Source organism: Formica exsecta, unplaced genomic scaffold, assembly GCF_003651465.1.
Source record: "Formica exsecta isolate Colony F162 unplaced genomic scaffold, ASM365146v1 scaffold20, whole genome shotgun sequence".
Taxonomy (NCBI): domain Eukaryota; kingdom Metazoa; phylum Arthropoda; class Insecta; order Hymenoptera; family Formicidae; genus Formica; species Formica exsecta.
The window spans coordinates 648145-673513 of NW_021849298.1; the positions used below are offsets into that span (position 1 = coordinate 648145).

General features: G+C 36.4%; 6 protein-coding genes across 12 annotated transcripts in view; 4 read left to right on the forward strand and 2 right to left on the reverse strand.

Moving 5' to 3' along the window:
* Positions 1–2356, forward strand: part of LOC115234545 (arrestin domain-containing protein 2) — a 3978-nt gene extending 1622 nt beyond the window's left edge. Inside the window, exons 3-6 of the mRNA XM_029805707.1 lie at positions 127–344; positions 1064–1210; positions 1319–1540; positions 1643–2356. Coding sequence (XP_029661567.1) covers positions 127–344; positions 1064–1210; positions 1319–1540; positions 1643–1834 — 779 coding nt within the window. The 3' untranslated portion in view covers positions 1835–2356. The remainder of the gene's footprint in view (positions 1–126; positions 345–1063; positions 1211–1318; positions 1541–1642) is intronic.
* On the reverse strand, positions 2105–3854 carry LOC115234549 (UPF0235 protein C15orf40 homolog). 2 transcript variants are annotated; one of them, XM_029805713.1, is made up of 5 exons: positions 3591–3729; positions 3308–3386; positions 2822–2915; positions 2542–2669; positions 2105–2460 (listed from the first exon to the last, which is right to left on the reverse strand). In XM_029805713.1, exons 2-5 carry the CDS (start codon positions 3356–3358, stop codon positions 2371–2373), a joined length of 363 nt encoding a protein of 120 aa, XP_029661573.1. In that variant the 5' UTR covers positions 3359–3386; positions 3591–3729; the 3' UTR covers positions 2105–2370. The 2 variants fall into 2 exon arrangements, with proteins under 2 accessions (XP_029661573.1, XP_029661572.1); XM_029805712.1 differs by lacking the exon at positions 3308–3386 and having other exon boundaries at positions 3591–3854.
* Positions 3408–5126, forward strand: LOC115234548 (coiled-coil domain-containing protein 124). Of its 2 annotated transcripts, none has more exons than XM_029805709.1 (4): positions 3408–3561; positions 3992–4156; positions 4290–4558; positions 4715–5126. In XM_029805709.1, exons 2-4 carry the CDS (start codon positions 3998–4000, stop codon positions 4896–4898), a joined length of 612 nt encoding a protein of 203 aa, XP_029661569.1. In that variant the 5' UTR covers positions 3408–3561; positions 3992–3997; the 3' UTR covers positions 4899–5126. The 2 variants fall into 2 exon arrangements, with proteins under 2 accessions (XP_029661569.1, XP_029661570.1); XM_029805710.1 differs by having other exon boundaries at positions 3418–3561; positions 3843–4156.
* LOC115234544 lies at positions 5043–10150 on the reverse strand. 3 transcript variants are annotated; one of them, XM_029805706.1, is made up of 7 exons: positions 9820–10150; positions 7953–8628; positions 7396–7745; positions 6487–7279; positions 5955–6336; positions 5629–5801; positions 5043–5540 (listed from the first exon to the last, which is right to left on the reverse strand). In XM_029805706.1, exons 2-6 carry the CDS (start codon positions 8516–8518, stop codon positions 5673–5675), a joined length of 2220 nt encoding a protein of 739 aa, XP_029661566.1. In that variant the 5' UTR covers positions 8519–8628; positions 9820–10150; the 3' UTR covers positions 5043–5540; positions 5629–5672. The 3 variants fall into 3 exon arrangements, with proteins under 3 accessions (XP_029661566.1, XP_029661564.1, XP_029661565.1); XM_029805704.1 differs by having other exon boundaries at positions 5043–5801; positions 9820–10149; XM_029805705.1 differs by lacking the exon at positions 9820–10150 and adding an exon at positions 9706–9805 and having other exon boundaries at positions 5043–5801.
* Positions 10151–10940: 790 nt separating this feature from the next.
* LOC115234547 lies at positions 10941–13854 on the forward strand. Its single transcript, XM_029805708.1, has 5 exons — positions 10941–12275; positions 12633–13037; positions 13159–13310; positions 13393–13516; positions 13740–13854. The coding sequence occupies exons 1-5, from the start codon at positions 12047–12049 to the stop codon at positions 13748–13750; spliced, it is 921 nt and encodes a 306-aa protein (XP_029661568.1). The 5' UTR covers positions 10941–12046; the 3' UTR covers positions 13751–13854.
* A 5440-nt stretch (positions 13855–19294) lies between these two features.
* Positions 19295–25369, forward strand: part of LOC115234536 — a 9471-nt gene continuing 3396 nt past the window's right edge. For 2 of the 3 annotated variants that reach the window (XM_029805696.1, XM_029805697.1), the window contains exons 1-4: positions 19296–19600; positions 24012–24240; positions 24618–24769; positions 24895–25356. In XM_029805696.1, coding sequence (XP_029661556.1) covers positions 24024–24240; positions 24618–24769; positions 24895–25356 — 831 coding nt within the window. In that variant the 5' untranslated portion in view covers positions 19296–19600; positions 24012–24023. Of the gene's footprint in view, positions 19601–24011; positions 24241–24617; positions 24770–24894; positions 25357–25369 lie in introns of all 3 variants that reach the window. The other variant, XM_029805695.1, reaches the window with a different exon arrangement.

The following is a 25369-nucleotide window of genomic DNA, read 5'->3' on the forward strand; positions in this document are numbered from 1 at the left end:
ACACGAAAAGTATTTTTATAATAATGTGCAATTATATAATAAAATATATATATTATTTTTAATCTATAATTAAAAATTTTTAATAATTTTATATTCTTTTCTGATGGCGACGCAAATTTCGCACAGGCGAAGGGCCGTCATTGCTATCGCCGGGAATACACAGCTTTCCCTTCAAATTGGGTTTACCATTGGGTCTACCTTCTACTTTCCTCGGAAAGCACGGATGGGTGCAATATTATTGTAAAGCGGCTCTTCGCGAGCCAGGTGGACTTACGCATAAAAATCAACAGGTCTTCATCGTTATGAATCCGATCGACTTAAATCTGGAGCCTCCGATATTAGCGGTGAGAGTTTACGTTATGATAATGAACGAATTAACATTTGCAGATTTAATTTATTTAAATATACGTCTCGAAATTCGATATCTTTACGTCATAATAATCCCCTCGATAGTTAAATATTTTTATTTCTTAATCGATGGAAAGCAACTTGGATGAAAAATCATTATAAACACCCAAGCTTTACGAAACCGATTAAGACCAAAGAAAGTGTTTCACGCACGCCATTAAATGAATACCCAATTTGCATTACCATAACCGAGTTCCAAATACTGGTCATCAACCCGTGAGGAAAGCGTTGCAAATAGCTTTAAGAGCGGTAAAGAATTTAAAGAGAGAAAATATATTCGATATAATATATTTAATTTATAAACATATTTAAAAATAATATTAAAAAATAATAAAATGCGGAACGTTCTATTTGCATATGATTTGTGTTGTTGCAACGTAATAATACTCGCATAGATTGTGATGAAATCACCACCCATATTTTCCGGCAGCAATACATTTGCATTTCTAGAAAATTACGCAAGAAAAATTTTTGCGTAGGCAGAGGCAACATTCATTGGCAGGCATTGTTTAGTCATAAATACAGGCGTATTGTTTAGCAGTATTAGTGCTTAGTGTTTAGAGATGCATTCTATTTTTTAAGATATTATTTCTGATGTCGAGTGAGCTTATTTAAAAAAATCTACATATAAATAAGTTATTTATGTAACGAACAGCAACCTGCGAGACAAGAGATCGAACAGCGTGTGGGTGTCTCTTGCGTATCGGGCGGTCCTGTATTCTGCAGAGTGAGTCTGGATCGGGGTGGATATGTACCTGGGGAAACAATCGGTATTTCTGCGACTGTCAGCAATCGCAGTAAGGTATAAACCGTAATTAACCTAGCTAACTAATGTAATTTTGATATTTTTAACAATTTTGAGATAACGAAAGAAAGCACGAAAAATCTCTTTGAAAACTCGAATTAACAGGTGACGATGAAGTCGACCAAGGCGTCGCTCACCGAAACGATACAATATTTATGTCGGGGTAAAGTGCTCGCTAGCGAGACCAGGGAGCTGGCGAGCGTTTCAAGGGGAAAAATTCGACCGGGCGAAGGCGAAGAATGGTTGAACGAACAAATGTACGTTCCTCCTTTGCCGCCGACGAATTTGCGGGGGTGTCACTTGATCAACGTTCTTTATCACGTTTATGTGAGTGTTGGAAAAGATATATAATAAAAAAATTTCATCGTCAGAAACGGAAGTATTTCCGCGAGGACGTTAAGATCCGCTTATAATCAATATTTCTCGCAGTTCGTCATAAGTCCCAAGAGTTTGGACAAAGAGATCAAGTTACAAATACCTATTGTACTGGCTACGTATCCGTTAAGGCCGGAGGGTGCACCAGCTGGTACGGCGCCATCCAAACGGGGCGCCCATTACCCATCGACGCTACCCATTTTCCGACCCTGGCTCGATGACAAAGCTTTCGAGATACAAGAATGAAAGCCGACGTATCTATTATAGATATATCGAGAGTTATTATATATGTATGTGTGTGTGTGTGTGTGTGTGTGTGTGTGGACAAAAAGTATCTTGGTTAAAGATACTAATTTTCTACGATCACAAAACTGCGCGCACATGCGCTTATAAATACTCCAACAAAAATCTTTATCGATTCTCTTATTACTAGTCACAGCAACGCTCGTGTAAAATTTTTAAGAATCGATGATGATTTTTGGAAATATTGAACTTGGTGCAAATATATATAATTGCTAAAAAATTTTAATGTACATTAAATTTTATGGATACTGACAGTACGCTAACTCTATTTTCATGGAGAGAAGCAGAGATGTATAAATTGTATAATATTGTAAAAAAATGATTGGCATTCAACACACAGAAATATGCAGAAAATAAGTAACATAAAATTTAAAAAAAGTCAGATTAAAGTGTATTTATAAGAAAAATTTATACATATATTAATTTGGGAAAAATATTTAATGATAAAAAAAACTTTTTATGCAGTAAAGAAAAACTTTTTAATTGCCCATTTCTCTTTTCAATTTCGCCAAAACCTGATCTGTTGTGATTCCCGATACTATAACTACTTTTTGCCGACTTCGAGATCCCTGCACAAAATAGAAAATAAAAGTTTATTTTCATGCAAATATTAATAAAATAATCTCGAAACCACTGGATTAAATACTTACACGGTCCAAAGATACATCGGATTTTCTTAATTCAAAAACCGAAGCTAAATATTTAACGAGTTCGGCATTTGCTTCGCCTTCCATTGGTGGAGCTGAGATTGCAATGCCTACTGCTTCGTCGGAAATATCTATGAATATTTATTTGCATCTTTTTAACAGTCATTATGATTCTGTTAAAGAAAATCTCTTTGTCTTTTTTTACAAAGAACAAATGAATAATCCTCTTTATAATAAAAATTCAACAAATATATAAAATTTGTTGAATAATATTTTTTATTACCGGTTACATTGTTACATTTTGCTCCGGGTTTAGCCTGAATTTTTATCGTTACATTTCCATCTTTATTTAAGATCACAGGTCCTGTAGATTGATTCTGCAAAACAATGTATTAACAAATGAAGGCAATATCTTGGCACACTTGGCGTGTAACGCGTGATCATCAATATAATCTTTCGTTACATCTACATTATTTTTAGAAAAACGAGAAATTGATTGGTCAAGGTGTAAGTTATATATTATCCCCTAGCGTTGTCTTGTCCAGCGTGCAAAGAGCCATAAGGCTTAAATTTAAGCAAGTTGATGGATGATCAAATGCCTACGCTTTTCGCTAAAAAATTATTTCTTTAAAAAAATATTTATAATAAACATTTTGATATTAGAATTTTTATCTCAAATTGTTCTCAATAATATGCCATCATAAAGTGAATCGATACGTCTAGAATAGAAAGCGGCGCTAAAAATACATGATAAAAAATGATTGATTACCGCGTCGCTTTTTATCGTCCAATCATATAAATATTGTAAGAAACGTTCCATCTACGCGCGGTACTTTGTCCAATTACATCTGTAACTTTCAAACTATATTGTAATGGTGAGCTCTAACTGTACGGTTGGTAGAAGTGAGTCTAGTCACTTTTATACTGATACTGAAGAGTGCCAGAGATGTTAAAAAGTGTCTAATAGAAAATGTCACATTATTTTCGCAATAGGTGATCGTATATCCTGCAAGCAAGGAATCGGTGAGCTTTATGTTAAAATAATCACTCACATCGGCGGTCGCCCCCTTCCGTATCTTCTCATTTTTCGCGGATCGTTGTTTCGACATTTCACGCGTGACAGTTAAATAAATTCTGCAGCCGCTTTTATTCAGTCGCGTAACCATGAATTTTCGATGTCACATTTATCGTCTGTGTTTATCTATTAAAATGGAATATACTACACACATATACGAGTTTTTGTACGCCGTTTATGACTTTGGAAGGTAAATTATTTCGGAGTCTCTTAACCTGAATCTTAACAGCTTTCACAGTGTGATTCCGCGCATGTGCTGCGATTATTACCAACTCAAATATAGTAATCTCTACATCCGCCCGCTATTTTCAAAAATACACGAAAATAATACATATCATACAAGAATCACGAATAACTATCGAGATTTGCGTATCACAGATCAATATGCCGAAGAAATTTGTGGGTGAGAATAGTAAGGCGGTTGCCGCCCGAGCTAGAAAAGCAGCAGCTAAAGAAGCCGAAAATATAAAAAAAGCGATGGAAGCTGAAGATAAGGCCTGGGAAGATAATAGTAAACAGATGTTGAAGAAAAAACAAAAACAAGTACGTTTTAGAATTATTATAAAGACACATTTATTTTATATTACTGAGAAAAAGAAATTTAAAAAAAAATAAAATATATATTATTATTATTATTATTATTATATATTATTATAATATTATTATATATATACAGGAAGAACTTGAGAAGAAACGTCAACAGCAAGTAGAAAAAAAGGCGGAAGCTAAAGCTTTGCTTGAAAAGGAAATGGCAAATATAAAAGTCGGTGGCAAACAACCAGCATCCAAAGTTACTAGAGCTGAAATTGTTACTATCACCGAGAAACGAAATCAAGTGGCTATGATGAAAAAAGAGGAGGAGAAACCAATAGAAGAAAATTTAAATAGATTAACTTTGGAAGCTGAAACAGCTCACGGTATAGATGAAGCTATATCTATTTTAAGGTAATTATTTTCAAGACATTAGAATACAATTGATGGAGTATCTATTCTATAATAAGATATTCTATTCGCAAAATCGATAATGCATATATGCAATAGCGTATATAACAGTCGTATTTGAGTCTTTCCTCATCTCGATCTTCATCATTTTATTTTCAGTACAAAAGATCCCGACATTGACCGACATCCGGAGAAACGGATGAAAGCAGCATATGCGACTTTCGAGGAAAAAATGATGCCGGTGATTAAAGAACAAAATCCTACTTTGAGATTGAGTCAGTTGAAACAGATACTTAGAAAAGAGTGGATAAAATCACCTGAGAATCCGCTTAATCAGAAATGATTGAATAAATGATAATGATATCAAACAATAATGATATCAAAAGACGCGCTCGGTACGTACTTGCGCACACCACTGACTGATTAATTATTTAATCTCTAAATGTTAAATTTGGTTATTAAATAACAATTACACTGCAGCAATATAATCAGCTGTATACAATTTTATTTGTAAAAACGAATAACTTATATTAAAAAATACTATCTATGAAATAACGATATATATAAACGATCTTTGGTCTATATGCTATTCCATAGCCTCTGTTCACAATATTTGCTAGATCACTTTGAATATAACTTTTTTTATCTGGCACGACAATGAAATAAGTTTCGAGTAAAAATTATTTAGTTTAAATATAAGATTCCGCGTATACATTTCATTTATGATATTCGTAGCAATAACAGTTCTCTCAGGTACATTAAAAATTCAGGTTTAAAATGAAATTAAATACATGTTGATTATTATAAAGACAAAATTTTCAAATAATTTCAAGTTATTTCAAGTGATCGGAACGAATGAGACATTTCGTATTATTTTATTAACACAAATTTTGGCACATTTGCGAGGCCACTCGAATTGTATCAATTTATCTTTCGATCGAATTGAATCTTCTTGAATCTCGTAATATTGCTGAATTCTTTCCACCTAAAATATACGCAAACTTTTTATATTATATTTAATTATTTGATAAAGTCTGTTAATCGACTCAGTCGACGCAATTTCAATATCATACAGATTTTTAGATGATTATTTCTAGATTGAAATTATCATATAATATCACTGCCATTTTTTGTTTTTCCACAAATCTATAAAACAATGTATCATATGATTCAACTGCTGAGGGCACTCGGTCATCGGGCTATGACCAGCCATTGGAATAGCTTCAAGGAAAGCTTTCATCATTGTCTGAAAAATTCAAAACAAAAAATGAATTTAATATCGTATTGTTCTGACAACAAAACAAATGATTGATACATAAAAAGTTTTATATAATTTAATATCTGTATTGTCTATGTATGTCAATCGCGCGGATAAGGATTAATCGTAATATAAACTCACCCTTTCCATTTGACATTCCTGCACTAGCGAAACTTTATTGTCCCTTAGTCCGTGCACCAGAAGCGTCGGTGTGCATATTTTCCTGTGAAAAGCATAGTCACCTTGAGGCCAGATCATGCCGTCCAATACGTATTTCATGTGGGAAGGCCACTGTTCCATCGATTCGTGACCGCAATAAGGATGCTGGCGGCCTCGTGCAGAATATAGAATATCTCGATGAAGACCGCACATTAAAAAAGGTGCGAGAATCGCCCTGAGACAACAGTGCCCCGCGCATTCCGTGCTCGGCGGGGCCAGAGAAGTCGGACCTCCGCCCGATATTAGCACGAGCTGGTGAATATTGCTGTCATATTTACAAGCTAATGCTGTAGCGAAGCTGCATCTGAAACACAATATACACAGATATTCATTTTATAACACAATTTATCTAAAAAAAAAAAAAAAAAAAAAAAAAAAAAAATGGAAATTTTTAAAATAGATTTTTCAAAACCAAAAAACAGCTCACACGGCTCTTAAACAAACAACAACTTACCCGTAATTATGTGCCACCAAAACGCATTTTTCCCCGGATTTGAAAGCGTAATGATGTAGAATAGCGTCTAAATCCTTGAGTAATTTGCCAAAATGATAATCTCTAGACCGTCCGGGCGCTGAACTCATACCGTGTCCGAGCATATCGGGAGCGATGCAAGGATAACCAAGGGAAGAGAAATACTGGAGCTGATGTTCAAAGATCTCTGCCGAGGAACCGAAGCCGTGTAGAAAGACTATGGTTGGTTTTCTGTTCCTTCGAAACGTTATCGAATCGCGAAGACTTCGACGAGTATTTTCTTGTGAAGAAATACTATCGAACTCCGTCCATTCTTTCTTATAATCCTTGAGCTCGATAGGAGCGGTTTCCATTAATTTTGTATCGAGTTTCGATCGAGTTTCGTAGTTCAGAGGCATGCCGTTACTTTGAAATTCCAAGCGTAGTTTCTCGAAATTAGTTTCTGCGTTAATGGCATCCTCCTGATGCTCCACTTTGTCGGGACCACTTGGTAATATTTCAAGGTTGGACGAAGTTTGTATAGTCTCCTGAGAATTGATCTCAGAAATCGTTTTTCGTAAATTCTTTTCAGGATTATCCTCCTCCGAGTTATTTGTTAGAGGACCTCTTCCTAATTTTTCATCGATGATTTGTAAAAGGGACTGCTCGAAACTGGGTTCTTGATCAAGTAATTGAAATTCGATCGTTTCCACGCTGTTTATTCCGGAATCCACGCAATCTAATTTTTCCGGAGCGATGCTCTCAGTATTTCCCGGTATTCCAAAATACAAGTCAGCTGTTCCGTGAAAAATAAATTTAATATAAAAAAATTTCTTACATTGTACGAGACGGGTCTTTAAAAAAATACAGTATTATAATAAATAATCTTATTATCGTAAATGTATTGCTTACCGCGTTTTCTTGCGGAATGATCGAAGTCTAAAGAAACTAGTTCGTCTGTCGAACCGACAAAAGCAGGATTCACATAACCCTCGCCTGCCGAAACTCTGGCGAATTGTTTCTTACATTCATTTTCTGCGCTCCATTGCTCTCGCGTCTTATCTATTGCAAGACGAGAATTAATATTGATAAAAGAATCATCTTTGTCTTTCGTTCGCGAAATTTCATCTTTGGGCTTATCAGACTGCGATTTCAAATTATTTTTTGTTTGTTGCCAAGGATGTTGAGCACCATTTTTTTCCATGCCAGTTACATGTTTAACGGTGTCATCGAGCACTTCTTCCAGAAGCGTATTGATATACCTGATGGTATAATTTATATTAATTTTTATAACGATTGAATTTATTTGATAGTATATATAAGAGAGAATGTGAATAGAGAGAAAGAAATGAGAGAATTTTATTTATATGATATTACATTACTGTGAAGATGTTTATATTTGAAGGTGATAAAATCTCTCGTACTTTCTCATTCTTATTTATTATTTCCTACTGGATCGATAAACTTACCTTTCTAAATCTTTAACGATTTGTTGCTTCGCATTTTGTTCGAACGATTGGCGATCCGTTAGTATCGAAGGCATCGCCGTCTCGTTCGCCTCATTTATGCGATCAGCGACCACGTTATCCCGCAATTTTTGTAGATTCACCGAAACTTTTAGCTCCAGTTCCTCGATGTCGCGCGCGTTCTTTTCACCCTCGCAAAGGCTCGTTCGGATGCGATTCAGTTCCGCGGATATGATTCGCTCCTCGGTCGTGCTCAACGCGCCGTTGGACTGGCGGAAAGAGCATCTGCAGTTACCGGACGGATGCGGCCTCCTGGTCCATCGGGTGAAAAAATTGTCGTTGACCGATTCCGGCCGGTCGATCGCCGTGCTCTCGTAATACCAGCCGCTCTTCAGGGACGGCTTGAGAACGCGCAGGGTACGTCGCGGTGCCACGATGAAGAAATCGCAATCGGGCAGCTCGATTCTTCCGGGACTAACTCGACTCCGATTCCACCAACACTCGAAAATCTTGCCGTACCAAGGAGACCCCGTTGGAGGCGAGGGAGTCTCCTCTACTTTCGTTGCCATTGTCTCTTCTTCGGGATAGCCGAATCATAAATACATCAGAATAGCCGATTCTTAAACATCGAATACGGAATATACGCCATAGCACTGGCATATATTTTCTAATTCGTTGTCTATAAAATGAAATATTAAAATATATAATATTAGTGATATATTTTATGCGTGTATATATAAATTTCGATTTTATTTATTTTAATAAGAGTTGAAAAACATATTTTTCTTGTAATTAATTGCTCACGAGTATACGTAATAATTGTATCTTTACTCAATATAATTTATGCGATTTTAAAAATATTTATATTCAACACTCCAATTAATATCAGTTTAGTAGTTATTATTAATAGATGTAGTTTCTGTTAGTTTTAAATGCCACTCGATACGATCGGTTTCTTTTCAATCGCCGGTGTTATAGTTATAAACTGACGGATGTTTATTGCGCAAACATCGACTTTCTCGACTTCTAACGCTTTTCATACGTTCTGTGTAGTCAAGCAATCAGATTTCCCCGCGAAAAACGAAAGTGTTGTTTTCTACGCTCGAATAATTCGAAACAGCTTTGGAAGAATATTTTTTTCCGGACGCGATACTCTTATCTAAAATTGACGCAAATTAGCGTTTATTTTTAAGAAAGAACGTAAGTTACATATTTTTACATCAACATAAATTTGAATAAAACATATAGGTAAAAATCTAGACTGGTGGGAATTCAACCGAATAATTGATTGTACGTTCTTTTACAGCGACGTAAGTATAGCTTATCTAACGGAACGATCTTTCATTTAATCGCACCAGGAAAAGCATAACATTAGAGCGTATAATAATGTGTATGTGTAATTCAATGATTTCACTTTTTTCCGTAGAAATATATGCTATACTGGATGCGTTCATCGACGATGTTATTCTTAAAGCTTTATAGACATAACAGTGAATAAAGCGTAACGAGAGTATCATCAGTTTAAAGCGTGTTAATCCAGCTAGATTGGGCGAATTATCTACGTAGGAGGGAGATGAATGAACGTATATAATATTATATAGATATATGCAGAATTTTTTACTGTCATATCTTCAGGATTTTCAATGCTTAATACACATTTAGTTAAATTTCTCGTTAAATTTTGATGTGACAGTTTTATTTAAAAGATACCGTGTCAATTTTTTTTCGAGACTGCCATCAGAAAAGATATACTTACGACAAGTCTTTCACGGATATTGTATATATATCGGCGCGATACGTATTAACGTCTCTTTAGATCCAACACTACACTAGGCTTACAGAGTACTTACAGAGCAAAAATACTAATTACCTTCCTCAAGCGAGCGATATACATAGGATACATAATAACACCAGGGGACATGGATGCACTGGTTTAACGAATGACACTTCTATTTCAGGACGCGCACTATGAATATTAACAGTAGCACAATATTGACGTTCGCAACGTTCGCCTCGATTGTTGTCGAAGTCTTCGCGAAGGTTTAGCAACCGCGTTCCAACGACGTAACGCGCCCGTATTCAATCGGTCGCGTGTCGACGGCCACTGTGTTTTCGTCGAGGAGCGTACGCGATGACGATACGTCAGGACGACGCGGGCGTCGTTCATCGGAGCACGCTGTCGAACGGACTCGCGCCGAATGGTACCACCGCGGCGGACCGTGCATTTTTTTTTTTTTTTTTCGTGGGCGTCTCTCAGCCGGCAAATTAAGACGGGAAGATTGAGGACGATTAATACTCGAGGCGTGCAGCACGTTGGCTCACGGCGGCCATTGTACGTCTCTCAGGCACACACGGATGGGCTTAGCAAGAGAGAAAGAAAGAGAGAGAGTGTGGGAGAGAGAGAGAGAGGAAGAGTGAGACCGGTGGTACCCCTACCATCGGGAAATCGCTTGTATACAGGGCGTTTAGAAAGTCCGCATCGGCTTTATCTACCTACTTTGGTTTGCTTGTAATCATTATATTATAAACGGAATTTCTCCGCAAAATATACATGTGTTCGTTGTATAAGTAACGCCATTTCTTTGCAAAAGTGAAAGTTAAAAACAAGACTGTACATCTGCGTCATTTAATAATATCATAAAAGATCCACAATATAATTAAAGATTCAAGTACTAAAAATCTCTCTCTCTCTCATTCGTATTTTGACGTCACCCTTTGATGTTATCCCTTTCGGGAACGATTATGTTTAAGTAGACTGGTAGCGGTACTCTCCCTTGAATGGAAATCGCCATGACCGGAAGAGACTTTATAAATCGCGAACGTACGTGGACACGAGCGTGAAAGATTTAATAATTGTCTGACCTATTAAAGCGACTCGTGATGATCGCCTCGGGAAGGGGAAGGGGAGATACCAGTAAATAACAGTACTAAATAGTAGGACAAAAAAAAAACGGATCGACTATCTCAAAAAAGATCTAATTAATAATGCAATTAACTGTAAGTAATAATAAAAATTGCTTTCTCTAGAGAATAAAGATAAATTAAAATTTTATAAAAGTGTGTTTATACCTGAGTAACTACGTTATCGATGAGTAGCGCAAATAAAGGAAATGATAGCGCATTTCCTGATCTATAACCCAGAAGATCGCGATAAGAACGAGTGTCACTGACCTAATGAAAATAATGATTTTATCGTTCAGTTTATAACAAGAGAGAAAAATCGATTGTCTCGAATTTAAAATATTAAATTCAAAGTTTCAAGTATCCCGACTGATGTTACATTTTCGAGATATTTATAGCTTTGTTCATAAAATGAACAATTTATTGCGAACAACGAGACTTGTTCATATCCAACTAGCCAATATAATTTCTTCCAGCGTGCATAAGAAAAAATTCGCGCGGTAGTATGCATACGCAGGATGCGATAATGACACTTTTTTGAATAAATGTGTTTGCGGAACAAACGAGAGATAGCACTCGAAGTATATTACAAGGAAGAAAGCTGCAAGTAGTAAACTTGAGACGTTTTAACAAATGAGCTGCTAAAAATAGAGAAGCGTTAAAAGATAATTTATCCTTAAGCATCAAGTCGATATCAAATATTATCCTCGTATTACATAATTTTCTTTGTATCGCTAAACGTTTATTCGATTGCGTGCATCTTCGATCATATCGTGAACATTAAATCTGGAGGGGTTGAGAGGCTGATTAAATATCATTATGAGAAGATGTGCTGGCATTTTGCATTCTCTGCCTTCGTTACGCCGCGAATACAGCCCGCTGCATACAAGTGCACGGTCGATTGCGGGTTTCGAAGAAGCTCCATGGCGGAGGACGCCGATAAGCAGTGCAAATTTGACGTTGCACTCCAACGTTGTCAGGAGATAGATAACAATTTACGCGTTAATATATTAGCTGTACATGCGACGACGTATCTTTACGAGAGTGCGTGCGACGCAAACACGCCTCCAACTAAGACTTTGACAGCGCAAACTCTTCGATGGTCATTAACCCTGCCGCCCCGGTAAGCGGCTTAAGGTATAAAGGGTTGCGTCGCTCATCCCGTCCGATTACTTTTGTTGAGAAATCTCGACACTATGGAAGTGACGCATTTACTCGTCGTGTATCTTCTTGCTGCTCTAACAAGCGTGCATGCATCGCACGGAAACGTCGAAACTGGGGTCATCGAACAAGAAGGCATCACCGAGGATCACCAGAAGGTGCATGACGAATGCCGGAATCCGGATTACAAGAAATACCTCAAGTGTTTAATGAGACCGAAGAGGCATCATCATAACGGCCACGGAGACGAGCTGTCGGAAAATGGTAGATTCAAACGTAGATTATAACAATCGAGATAAACACACAGGAATTCGCGTGTCTGCTTGGAAGCCTACGTTCAAACGTATTACGTAACTACATCTGTTATACACGATCATTTAGACAGATAGACGATTGAATTAAATTTAAATTACTGGATCTCTTATAACATAACACAGATGTAATTGCGCAATATGGTTGATTAACGCGACTGTTGTGCAACGGATGAATACAACAAGTATTTCGCGACGATCTTTATTCTTATATGATTAATTATTCTTCAATTATCTATGTAAATGATGTTATTTTATCCGCGTATGAAACATATCGTGGTTGTAAACGATGAGCGATAAAATTTCGCAGATCCTACTCATTGTTTGGAAGCGTGTTTAAAAAAATGCGATCATCATTCGGAACATGACGAGTGCGAGAAGAAATGCAGTTATTGCACGAAAAGAACCAAGCACAGGCATCAGATCATTACGGAATACGAGACGGAATGCGTATCGGGAAATTGCGGTCCGGCCAATGACGGGCTAAGAACTACCAATATAACAACGAATATCGACATCAATAATATTATTAATACTTTTAGCAATGCTACTAAAAACGGTGCACCTGATACGTCTATTATTCCTAGTACGTCTGTTAGGCCTGGTAGGCCTGATAGGCCTGGTAGGCCCGGTATGGCCGGAGGTAATCATGAAAATGGCGGTAATGGAGATAACGGCGAGAATGGAATAACGGATAAACCAGGAGACTGCTGTCGTGAGTCAAGATCTTTAATTAATATAGGATCTAATTCTTGTAAATGCGATTTAAGATGGTAGGATGCGTCTCGATAAATCGCCGGTAAAATCGTCGATTCAGGCTCGTCTTTAATTTACAGCACCTGTAGCACCTCGCTTCCCATCGATTCCTATAATACCTCAAATTTCGTTGGTACCACAAATCACGTACGGTGTAGGATTCGGAGCTGCAGGCGGATGCGCGCAAAATCAGTGGCTTTGCATCCAAACAGGCGGCATTAAGGAAGTACAGGTAGACGTATCGTATCGAATCTGAAACATTCTGTGTATATTAAAGCACAATATACAATCGTAATATTTTTTTAAATATGCAGCCTGACTGCTCCGGATGCGGCAATCCCATCTTACGCTACAGATGCGATGTAAGTTGTTACGCAACTTACGCCGGCGCGGCGACTAAAATTAAATCGCCTTGTAATAGTCCGGAATGCATTGGGGGTGAGACTCTATCATTATAATTAATCTGAATTTTAAACAATATCTTGCTTTTTTTTTTGTTTGCAACAGATACTTCTGATTTTTAAAAACTACTCTGTTATTATTTATACTATATCTTCAATATTTCTTCACATATATTTACACACACTATATATATTTCTCTTCTATTATATTATTTATCTATACAGCATTACGAATGCAGTAATACTACTCTGTCTCTTAGGTTCCATATAATTTTGCTGGATTGAAAGCAGTCGCAATGTGAATGAAACATCATTATTAATCGTTCGAGTTTTTTATATTTGTGTGTCAATATCTTGATAAAAAATTGCTTGTAATTAACCATAGAATGTAGCTCTAGATTTCCCAAGTAATCTCCTACTGTAACGATCAGGGTTTCCTAAGATTAGCTTACGAAATAAAGGCAACGTTACTTTTCTTTTGCAAAGACCTTGTCTTAATAACTGCGTCTAATACGGAAATTCATCATTGGTCAGTTTTCAAGAGATATAAAAGAGTGTATATCGATGAGCGACCACGTATGTACGGTTGCCGATCTCCTGGCGCATTGCGAGAAAGCTTTATCAGAATTTTCATCAAAATTATTAGGAGAAAAGATTAGATTATTTCCTATTCTTAATGAAAATATAAATACATGAAATTGGAAAATCTTTTATATTACATTTTGAAAAAATTTTGATTATATTATGAAAAAATACGTCCACAAATCTATATAATTTCGATGTATGACTATAAATAGCATTAGAACGTAACGTGTGTGAGCGAACGAATGGTCGAACTGAGACCACAAACGGGATTGCCTTATATCTTGCATTATACCGTTTATATGGCATAACGCATTGACAACCGTCTGGTCATCGGCGTCGACCGCGTCGCGTGGACAAGCGATGTGTTCTCGAATCCCCAAGCGAGCGCGAGAAGAGTTTGTTAGGTGTCAAGGTGGAAACAGGTGCTGGAGAGGCGCGATATTCAGGTGCACTGTGACGAAAGACTGTGACGTGACAACGTTTATCGGAATCGTTCTTTATTTGCGTCAAACAAAACCGAAATGTCAAAAAGATTCTTCCCCGAGACGATTAATACGATATGAGAACGAAAAAAAAAAAATCGAAATATAGCGTTTCGTATCTCTTTGTAAAAGATGATTTTCTCGTTAGAATATTTTGAGCAAAGCATATGATATGTAATTAACAAGTAATACGATTAATTAAATTAACCATAATTAAATTAAATAAAGTTTAATTTAATTTTTTACCGTCCTTTTTACGATGAGCTAAAGTAATTCTTGTTTACGATAGTTACTTCATCATTTTATGCATTTGTACATTTATCTCTGTACTTTGAGAAGAGATTTCAGCGTGAATCTTTGAACTGTCGAAGCAAAAAATGCAATCATGAACCTATTACGTTTCGCAATGCACCGATGAGATTAGATAGCGAAAGTGTTTGTAGCATCTTAAGCTGGCGCAGCGTGGGAATAGCAACTTGTTTCTCCTACTCCCATCTTTCTCTCAATTATGAGGTGTGGATGGATCCCTTTCTAAGAGAGTTAAGTGCGTCGTTTGCGCGATTCTTGCCGTATTCCACGGATAACAGCGAGAGTAAAAATTAAACCGATACATTCGAGAAAAAGGATAAAAATATTAATTAATGCTGTTTTAGCGTGCATTAAATGTAGTTAGTTTCTTTACATCCGATGCGTAAAAGCATCGGATGTTTTAATATACGAGAAGCTGTAATAGAAAGATAAATATAAAAATAGAAGCATTTTTTGTTGTTATAGAGCCAATCTTCTAAGAACGAAAGATAAAATATAGCATACATATTTTGTAGAGAAAAAGAGAGGGAGAAAGGGAAGATACGGATGCAAAAATGATTAAAAATATCTCACATTTACGGTCTTATACAATTTATTATAATATTGTACATCTCGAAGGGCGCATTTACGGATCGACCTTAGAAACGTCATATCGAAGATACCCGGAAGTAATATCTTACGAAAGGATATTTCGCACGAGGCTCGTGTAAGCGCAATATTTTACCGCCACAACACGTCGATAGTTATGTACCTGAGAAACTGTACTAGGCGGACTTGCCCGCAAGCGACGCCTTCCATCGTTATTGCATTGTTAGAAGAGACAACTAGCCGGTACACATACACACGACGCCTGTAGACATGCTATGCTAGTTTCTCGAACGATAAGAATGCAACGTTTCACGGACCGGACAGCGTGGGCCGTCCTGCCTCCGAACAATCAAATTTACTGCGAATGCAGAGGATTGTTCCTGCCATTTCTGCCCACTCTTGCCCGACTATTCGCCAATCAATTCGATTCCGTTTTAATTCTTTAAAAATATTTTTGCAATTTTGAAAACTTTAGAGAAATATTTCTAATTTTCTTGCGCCTGAAAAAAGAATTAATAATTTCGATCGCATAGAGAAAATATTTTTACAGCTTTGAGAAAACTTCAAATTTTAAGAGACGTTTCTAATTTTATTGTGCCTGAAAATAAATAGATTATTAATTTCGATCGAAAGAAAATATAGATTGCGAAAACTAATTTCAGAAAATAAAAGTTTTACGGACGATATTGTGCCACCGAGGAGGGTAAACTCGATTCTTTTCTTCCTTCGATCTACACCTGGCGTAACTTCTCAAGCGCATGACGAAGACCACCCACGGATACGTGCATCCGAACCCAGGTGGAATCATTAGAGCGAGAGATCGGCGCGTAGACATCCGCGTGCGTATACCAGACTGTTAACATCCGTCGGTTGGTGTATCAAAATGTCATGCCGTCAAGAGTTTCGCTCTATACAATCTATAGTTTTTTTTCTTTATAACTCTTCGTCCATTCTCCCCGTGTATACTTTGCGTAAAAGAGTTGGCAGGCGCTGCACGATACTGCACTAACAATACGCTACTGCTTTTCTCCCCCGTCAAGAACATTAATTTTTCACGGTGCGTGAATCTATTTTCCTGTAAGACTACGAGGGTGCTCGAAGGCATCCCTCGAAGGCACGTGACTCGTGGCATCAAATGAAGCTGCCAATTAACTCGAGCACGTGTCATACGTACATCAACTTCCTGTGCTTAAAAAAAAAAGTCTAATATTGTTTCAGGGCATTAGACGAAATATTTGATCAATGAAATATACGAGATGGAAAATAAGATAGGGACAAAAATGAAGATTTCATATTATTTTCGCGTTCTCGATCTACTTCTACGATACACACACTCTACACAAAAACATTTACATTTATATAGCTATTTTAAATAAAGCAAAACTTATCTAGCGAACATCAGACGGTTAATCGATTATTTACATTGGGACCATCGAGATCGTCGTCGGTTGAATAATTCGAGAAGTCACTGATCCGTAAAATGACTAGCATCGTGGGTATCGTCGAGAGCGAATGGAAGTTCGTTGGGGACGGTCCACAGCCAAGGGTTAACAAAAGTCCGTTACAATTATATTCCTCGAAGTAATCATTTGGTTGAGCACTCGGGAAATATTGATGAAACGACCGATAATTGATTTAAGCGGTAGCATGTATCGTTTCATTCGCAATTTTGAAACGCCGTCTCTTTCAAGCGATTAAAATAAATACGAATAAAGTGTACGAGTCTAAATATTACGTGAAAATTCCGATCAACTTTAACACGTTCACTGTATATAGATATATTCGATTCATGAATATTTATATATATATACATTTAAGTATATTACTACCACGAGTCATATGTATAAATATTTAAAGAATTTACAAATTTAAAAGTTTTATAAATTAATAATTAATTTAAAAGTTTTATAAATATATTATAAAAATATATATTACATTTTTTTTTAAATTTTACAAAATAAATTTTTTTAGATGAATTTAAAAATCATAATGGAATGTATAAGAAATGGATAAATAGCGTTAAATTAAATATAAATTTAATATAAATAGTAGCGTACATACTTTTTCACATTTGTACTAATAAGATGCAACGTGACCATTAAGAGATACTTTCTCATTTAAGAAATACTCATTCAAGTTAATTATGTAGAGCTCTTACGAATTCTTATTATCGTTTCACGAACGATCAACGTCGTTGTTCGTTTTAATTATTTTCTTAATTGCACAGCGCAACGACGACGGTGCATTTAATTAGCTTTGTGATTGAGTCGATGAAAACAACAAACACGCGTAACAGCGGGACGTAATGATTGCGGCTGGATATTACAGCAAGGAGGAACGGCTGCTTTTATAGAGATACTGGTTTTACACTGCCTATCATTCGCCGATTGCTAAATAAGTCGACGTCGGCGTGGATTTTTTTTTTTTTTTTTTTTTTTTTTTTTTAAGAGAAAAATGCATTATGCATTCCCACCGGCCGGTCCGGTGGGATATGCGGGACTCGCACCCGCTAAAAAACTCTCCCTGCAGGGCCAACCTTTGACCCCGCCGATACTTACACAAATTAAGATTCTGAGATTTAAGAAACATGATAGGCAAGAAAGATAATACAAGTAAAAATTTCAAAAGTTAGAATTTGGAAAACTCCATCTTTATTTTCTTTTCTCATTTACAGTATAATGAAAATTACTATCTAAAAATTACTTGTTCTTACAACTAATTTCTCAATTTTCTTTTTGCAATCGATTTGAATTTATTCAAGAAGGTTGCCCACGACCTGTCTGGAGAGTCTGGACTATTGTTAATTGCGCTCGGGAGTATCGGTCGTAGGATCCGATTATACGCATACGCTTTTCCGGTGAGGAAACTCAATGCGCGTTTACTGGGAAGAAAACGAAAACGAAGACTCTCGATTTTCATATTTTTGTGAAGTCACTAAGGCATTTTATTATGTCATAAAATCGGTACTTTTTTGACGGTATCATAAATCAACGCTCCATATCGTAACACATCGTCCCCCCTCCCTCCCGTCTGTGCTTCTGGTATTAATTTATCGGCCGCTTGATCACATGTGAGATTAGTGAGAAAGGCGTAGGCCACGTCGAAGTGTTCCTTACACGCCGATGTTTCGTACCCACGCATATTCCCGCGTTTTAGATTAGTGTCTTCGAATAACGCTAGTATATACGGGGTGTTTGATTCGTAGGTATACAGCTGGTATTTTTCTCGGTAAGAAGAAGAGCAGATCTTTCGTATCAAGCTGACTATATCAAGCACCCTTCCGTACTTGTTATCGCCAGTAGCCATGTTGAATTACAAGATGAGTCTATGGTGTAGGAATCGCTTTTTGCTCGGCTCAAGGCCTCGGCGAGAGATGTGAATGAATCTAGAACCTGTTTCTCCCCGCATCTTCATCTCACACTTGCCCGACTTCTTTGCATTCAAGTTGAACGATAATTTTATTGAAAATAACATTCAACGTTCTTTTATTGCATCCGCATTGGTATATTTTTAATGCATGATACTCCTCGTTGTTTTGTAAAAATTTTTGAAAGCAAAATTCTTTTTTATTTTTTATTTCCATAAAATATGCGTGCTTATAAAGTTGTTAAAAAAGATTTCATCGACACAGGCTATAAGTTAACGAAGATTAAGGAAAAATAGAGAGAGAGAAAGAGAAAAAGAGTAAATATTATTATCGTTGGTATGCGGATAAGAGAGAGAGACCCTTTACACACACACACACACAAACAAAAATATTAGCCATTATTGTTAAAAGGAAAAAACACAGGGGCGAATGAAGAGAAGGAGGGATAAAAGGATTGTGTTCCTGTGCAGGTAGCGCCACGCGTAATCGGTACACGACTGTGTGATGCCGGCAGTTTCGAGCGAGTCTTGCCGGTGAACAGGTCGAAAGCGAGCGGGGCTTCTTCCCTCTCGTCGATCGGTGGCAGGTATCGGTATCGTCCTTCCTCGCGTCGGGTTCGCTCCGAAACGGACGGCCGTGTACTCGCGTCGTCGACCGTTTTGTTTATCAGTGCGTTTCCGCATTCACGGACACGTGGTAAAATCCGAGAATTAGATCACCGATGACGTATCGCTTCAACCGCAAGAATATGTTCGCGCCGTCGACGAGCAATAACGTTCTTTGATCGAAGGTAAGTCTTCGGTCACGGTGTATATGCCTACTATTTTATCCTCCATTCGTTTGCCATTAATAATCGCACACGCTGTTTCCTCGATATCGCGTCTCGCGATAAATTTAAATAGATAATTGATGATATGAAAAGGCTATTTTATTTTTTTACTTAGAGGATAATTAGAAAAGTTAATTACTTATTGATAAAAATATATAATATTAAATACTTTATGTGCTCATCGTTTCTCACCTTTATGTTCAGTCATACTTAATTGTTACTGGATATCAACACATATTTCTGACAGAGGACATTGATGTAAACAAACGTCGTGTACACACACAGCTAGTGTGAAATTTAATTCCAATGCATTATCTCGGACACAATTATATGTATAAATAATATATTTTCAATATTACTAGAAACTATCGACTTTTGATCAGATTTCTGCTATTAATAAATAGTGGTAAAAATTGCCTTTCTTTCTTGAAATATAACAACAGAAATCATTAAATTTTGTCCTAAATTATTAAATTTTTTCTCTTAAGTAGACGGCATTTTTATAAGGGGATTTTTGTGGAACAATTCTATTCTAGTGATTCTGCATATATCTAAAAAAAATTGCGTGCAAAAAATCTAAACGATATAAAAAAATTTCATCATATCAATTTTTATTTCTTATAACGGAATATATTCTGAAAGTCATTATGATTATCTTAAATTTTAATCCTTGTACATTTTATTGAGCCTAATTACTTCGAATATATTTTCGAAAAATAAAAACAAATTAAATTCAATTGACTATCTCGACTAACAATAAATAATATGTTATTTATGATATTTTGTTGGTTTTTTAACGCAACGAAAGCAAATATTTCTGCATTCGATTTTGCAGAAAAGAAAATAAATGTTGAATATCTTTAAAACATCTCGGTATAAGAAAGAAATATATATACTAGATTGCTACGATTAAACACACAAGCCATAAATCTAAAGGCATTATATATGTTTACGCGTATCCTTTATAGATAAGACCATATAATCGTATTAATATCGAAATATCAAGGCTGATATTTCTAAGGTCATTAACAGTGTGAATCATATTTTTTCCACGACATATAAGTTAATACACTTGAAAAGCATTAACTCTTTTACCGTGGCAATTATTCGTAATTAAGAAGCGGCGATATTTTAAATATGTATCTATAGGAATACATGCGAAACGCATTTTATAGAATAAATTGCATTACATATTAATGTTATACCCATTACTCATTGCACGTAATGTTATTGCATATCGCGCTTTCGAACTACGTGTTCAAACGATAAATATTCACCAAATGGATACGAGTATCGCATCATGACTAAAATAACGTGTACGGATGTGATGACACATTTCAACTGCGGTAAAATTTAGAAATATTTCGCAAATAACTGCACGGTCCGCAGGGAGCTTTATTGTCGTAAGTCATGCGCAACCCATTTTGTACGATCATGTTGGTAGTTAATATTATAAACAACGTGATTAACTGGCAGATATACACTATGCACAATGTATGCACTATGTACCGCGAACTCACCTATTTCAAGATAACGGTATAAGATCATAAGCGATGCGCGAGATGCATTACTGTTATGCAGTACGCGCGCTTTATTCTGTGAAATTAAACACGCCCCTTTTAACACTCTGACAGACAGCCGAGAAATATGATATTAATAATTGTATGTATTTTTAAGAATCTTTACGTTTTAATTCTCGAGCGCGATCGATGAGTGCAGGGAGTATCTAGAAATTTCACGCGTAATATCATTTATTATAATAAAGATATTATTTTATAAAATTTTATTGTCAAAAAAAATATTTAATAGAGTCTCTAAATGAATTTTCTACTCCTCGTATTAAAACGCAAGGACCTGCAGGTGCACACATTTTTACCCTCTACACGGCACTCATTATTACGTGCACTTATATCGACCTCATCATTTTTACGGCTCACGAGGGGAAGTTGAACGAAGTGCGCACGAATTATCCCTCGCTTAGTTTAAATAGTTTAAGTAGGACTAAAAAAAGAAATATATAAAAATGCATTTTTAATATAAAGGTTCTTAAAATACGGTTGAATTATAAATTGGTCTGCTTCTATTAATAATTGTAAAATAAATGTAATTCGAGAGAATCTGAGCTCTTTATGTCAATTATCAATTAACTCGCAACTTTTTTTTACCAAACTCACGAAATCTTTAGAAAATGATCTGTCGGCATTACTCGTGTAGTGAATGGTGCGCCGTTCGAGGACACGCAGCCTCCGGGCCGATAGTTTTACTTTCTACGGGATGCCGTTCGGTCAAGAGTAAAAAAATATGGAAAAGATGTATGCCAGGAATTAAGGAGGAGAGCAAAGAGAGAGAAAGAGATCCATCGCGCGGGCGACCGAGATATATACCGTATTTCACGTCGATGCGTGACACCGATTTCCTTTAACCGATTCGTCGAAGGAATCGCGCTTATATTTTTTGAAGTCGTGTCATCGAGGCCCCGAATTTTGGGGCCAGATCTGATTGTATAGGAGAAACTATAACGCACGCGCGCAAATGGTCACGTTATTACTTGAAACTATATGTCTAATCGATGATGAGGGTGATGGGTAGCTGCTGTCCCTCGTTCGCAAGGACAATGGACATCTGCTCGCTGGCACGTATAGCGCTTCCCGAAAGGCACGGCAGGTTCCCATGGCTGGCGAAGAGTCAGGTGTGTCTAGCAGTGAGAGCGCGAGGGCTAACGCGAACCTTGCAAAGAGAATATATCAGTATCTTTCTCTTTTTTTATTTATTTATATTTGTATATATATATATATATATATATATATATAACTGCGTGTAAATATTAAATGAAAAATCGAATGTTAGATGACATTAGATAAAAGATATCGAAGTATCAGGAAAAAGTCTGACTTTATAAATATTATTCGAGCAATATAACTTTTAAGCTACGATCGGGCAAATTGTTTAATTTAAAAATTCTGGTTTTAAAAAATATTTATTTTTATAATATATATTGTTATTGAAGTTTATTTTGTTGTCGAAGCAAAAATCAAATTTTTAGCGAAGGATATCTGTATGGACATTAATTTTATTTGGTAGCCTCGAATTGAACGAAAAATAAAGAGGCTGTGTCGTAACAAGTTCCAAATTAGGACTTGGCTCTGGCTCCGCTATGTTAACAGTTTCAGTTCACAGTTTGTCACAATTCTTGTCACCGACAAGAGTTCTATATAAAACTTGGATATATATAAAATTATTTTACTCTTGTGCGAAAGTATTATAAAACGAAATTTTGGTTAAAAATAATTGTGCTTATTCTTTTGTGCAATTTAATGACGGAAAATCGGCCGAATATTTCTACAATTGAACACAGTTAAAGATATATTTATTTTGCTAATATGTATATGAAGTTTACTCGGCCCTGTCATTCTAATTGAAAAGCCAGATAGATCTTTGCTTTCTCCACTCGAATTTGCAATCGCTTAGATTACATCGAAGATATCAACCGTTACCTTCTTCTCTTCTAGATGTACTCTTGACCAATGCTTTCAATTTAAATCCCAGTTTATGCAGATGTATTTTCTCTTAGACGATAGCACGTATAATAATTCTTTCTTTCTCTTTAGCTGCAATTTGTCGTTATAAATTTTGTTAATTGTTGAATGCTGTTATTATCAATATTCCTTTATTTATTTTTTAAAATATATTATTAAAAATAATATTAAAATACAATTATTATTCGTCGAGTATAACGAGGAAATGTGAAAGATAACATTTGATAAAACAAAACGCTTGAGAGAGAAGAATCGCGGTATAACGCGATATGTAAAAATAAGGAATAGAGGGAAAGAAGGTATAGGCGGGTTCGTTGTCCGATTACCTACCTGCGCTGCTCCTCTCGCGGTCCATTTTGCTTCTTTTTATTCCAAAACGTGAAACAGACATACGGGCGTGCGACAGATGTACATACATACGCGATGGCGTCCGTTTCGTGGACGAGGGCTGACGTCATCCGACGACAAACCTTTCAAGGAAGTCCGAGGCTGTCTCGCGAAGTCTCCCTTCCACGTTTCTCTCCTTTCTTTGCTTTTCTTACTCTCATACGTACAGGGTGTTCCGTAGAATTTACCGTAGTCGATACCGTAGGATTTTTAAATTTGAAAAACGTTTTTTTTTTTTTTTTCAATATGTAATTTTCAACGATAGGAATATTATTTACAATGAATTAAATACACTAAAAAATAAAAAAAAAAAAAAAAAAACAAATTCTGCGATTGTTAAAAATATATTAATGACATAATTCGCTATTTATGCTTTTGCCTGCTTAATTGAATACATTCCCCGATTTTCCATGATTTATGTTAATATAAGTAAATAATTTTACTTGCAGCACACTTTAACTATGCGTCTTTTCAAACGTTATACAGCCGATACGAGCCCGCAGCTTGTTTCGGCTGTACCTATCTCCCAAGATATTGCCGCTACTGTCGAAAGTAATGCGCCTGAGACATCGGAGAAGAAATCAAAGACAGACGACAGATTGAAAGATAATCTTCCAATTAAAGAAAATATCGACACACAAAAGGAACCGGTGGATTCTTCTATTCTAACTCGTAAAGGTAGGAATATGATAAGTTATTTGTAATATTTACAATATTTTATAACACTGGGTATATGCACTTCAACATCCGTATCAATATATTATTGTTTTATTATTTTGCAACATTCGTACCAATGTATATCACTTTATTTTATATCAGGTGATTGCATAAGTTCGTGCCCGATTTAAATATAAACTTCAATAGATTATATTTTAGAGATAACACTTTTATTAATCAATTATATAGTCTCCATTCTTTTCTACAATGGTTTTCCAACGATCTACAAGCTTGTCGATTCCATTTTTGAAGAAAAAACTTGGTTTTTCTTGAAAAAAGTTTGTAAGGTGGTTTTCAACTTAAAATCAAATCTTGCATCCTTGCTCGTACTTTGAAAGGAATTTCAACTTGGGGACGAAAGATGGGTCGGAGATGGGATCAAATGAAAAGGTCGGACAGTTCCGAATTGCTTTCGGTATCGCGACGGCGACGACGATGGAGCCCGCATCGGAAAAGCAGCTACGATGAAACGTCGAACGAGAAAGAAAACGTAAAATATAATAACATCTTAACACGCTTTATATGCCTAGCATTACTTCAGCTAATAATAAGATATTGACCGAATAAGTCTCTCATGGCGCGGAAGGTGCTATTCTGAATAATCGACACTTTCAGGGTAATAGCGAGTTCCTGAGGCCAAAGAGAATTCCCAGGGTAGAATCGTTGAGAAACTTCTTTAGGACTGGCGGCGATCATTCTTTCAACTCCAAGAATGATGCGAAAAACGCGACGATACAGGAGGAGGACATCGTCGAAATCAGACACTGCCCGATGGAGAAGACTTTGAGCGAAGGAGCAATCAAGAAAATTCCGTTTCGAGGTATATGCTCCGAGAATATCGACGCTCGCGAATTCGCTGAAATCGATCGAGAAGCATTCCTTCGTCAAAAGAAGTTACAGCTTAGTCGTAGCATTCAGGATCTTCAAGAGCAGCGACGAGTCTTGGATTACATACTCAAGAATCACGAGATCTTGAAGACGCAACGGGGCGATGCGTTCGCGAGAGAAACACTGGAGAACGTTGCTACGAATTCGAAGGAAATCTCCAATTCCGATTGCGCGTCTACGGAAGAAACGAAGAGCGTATCGA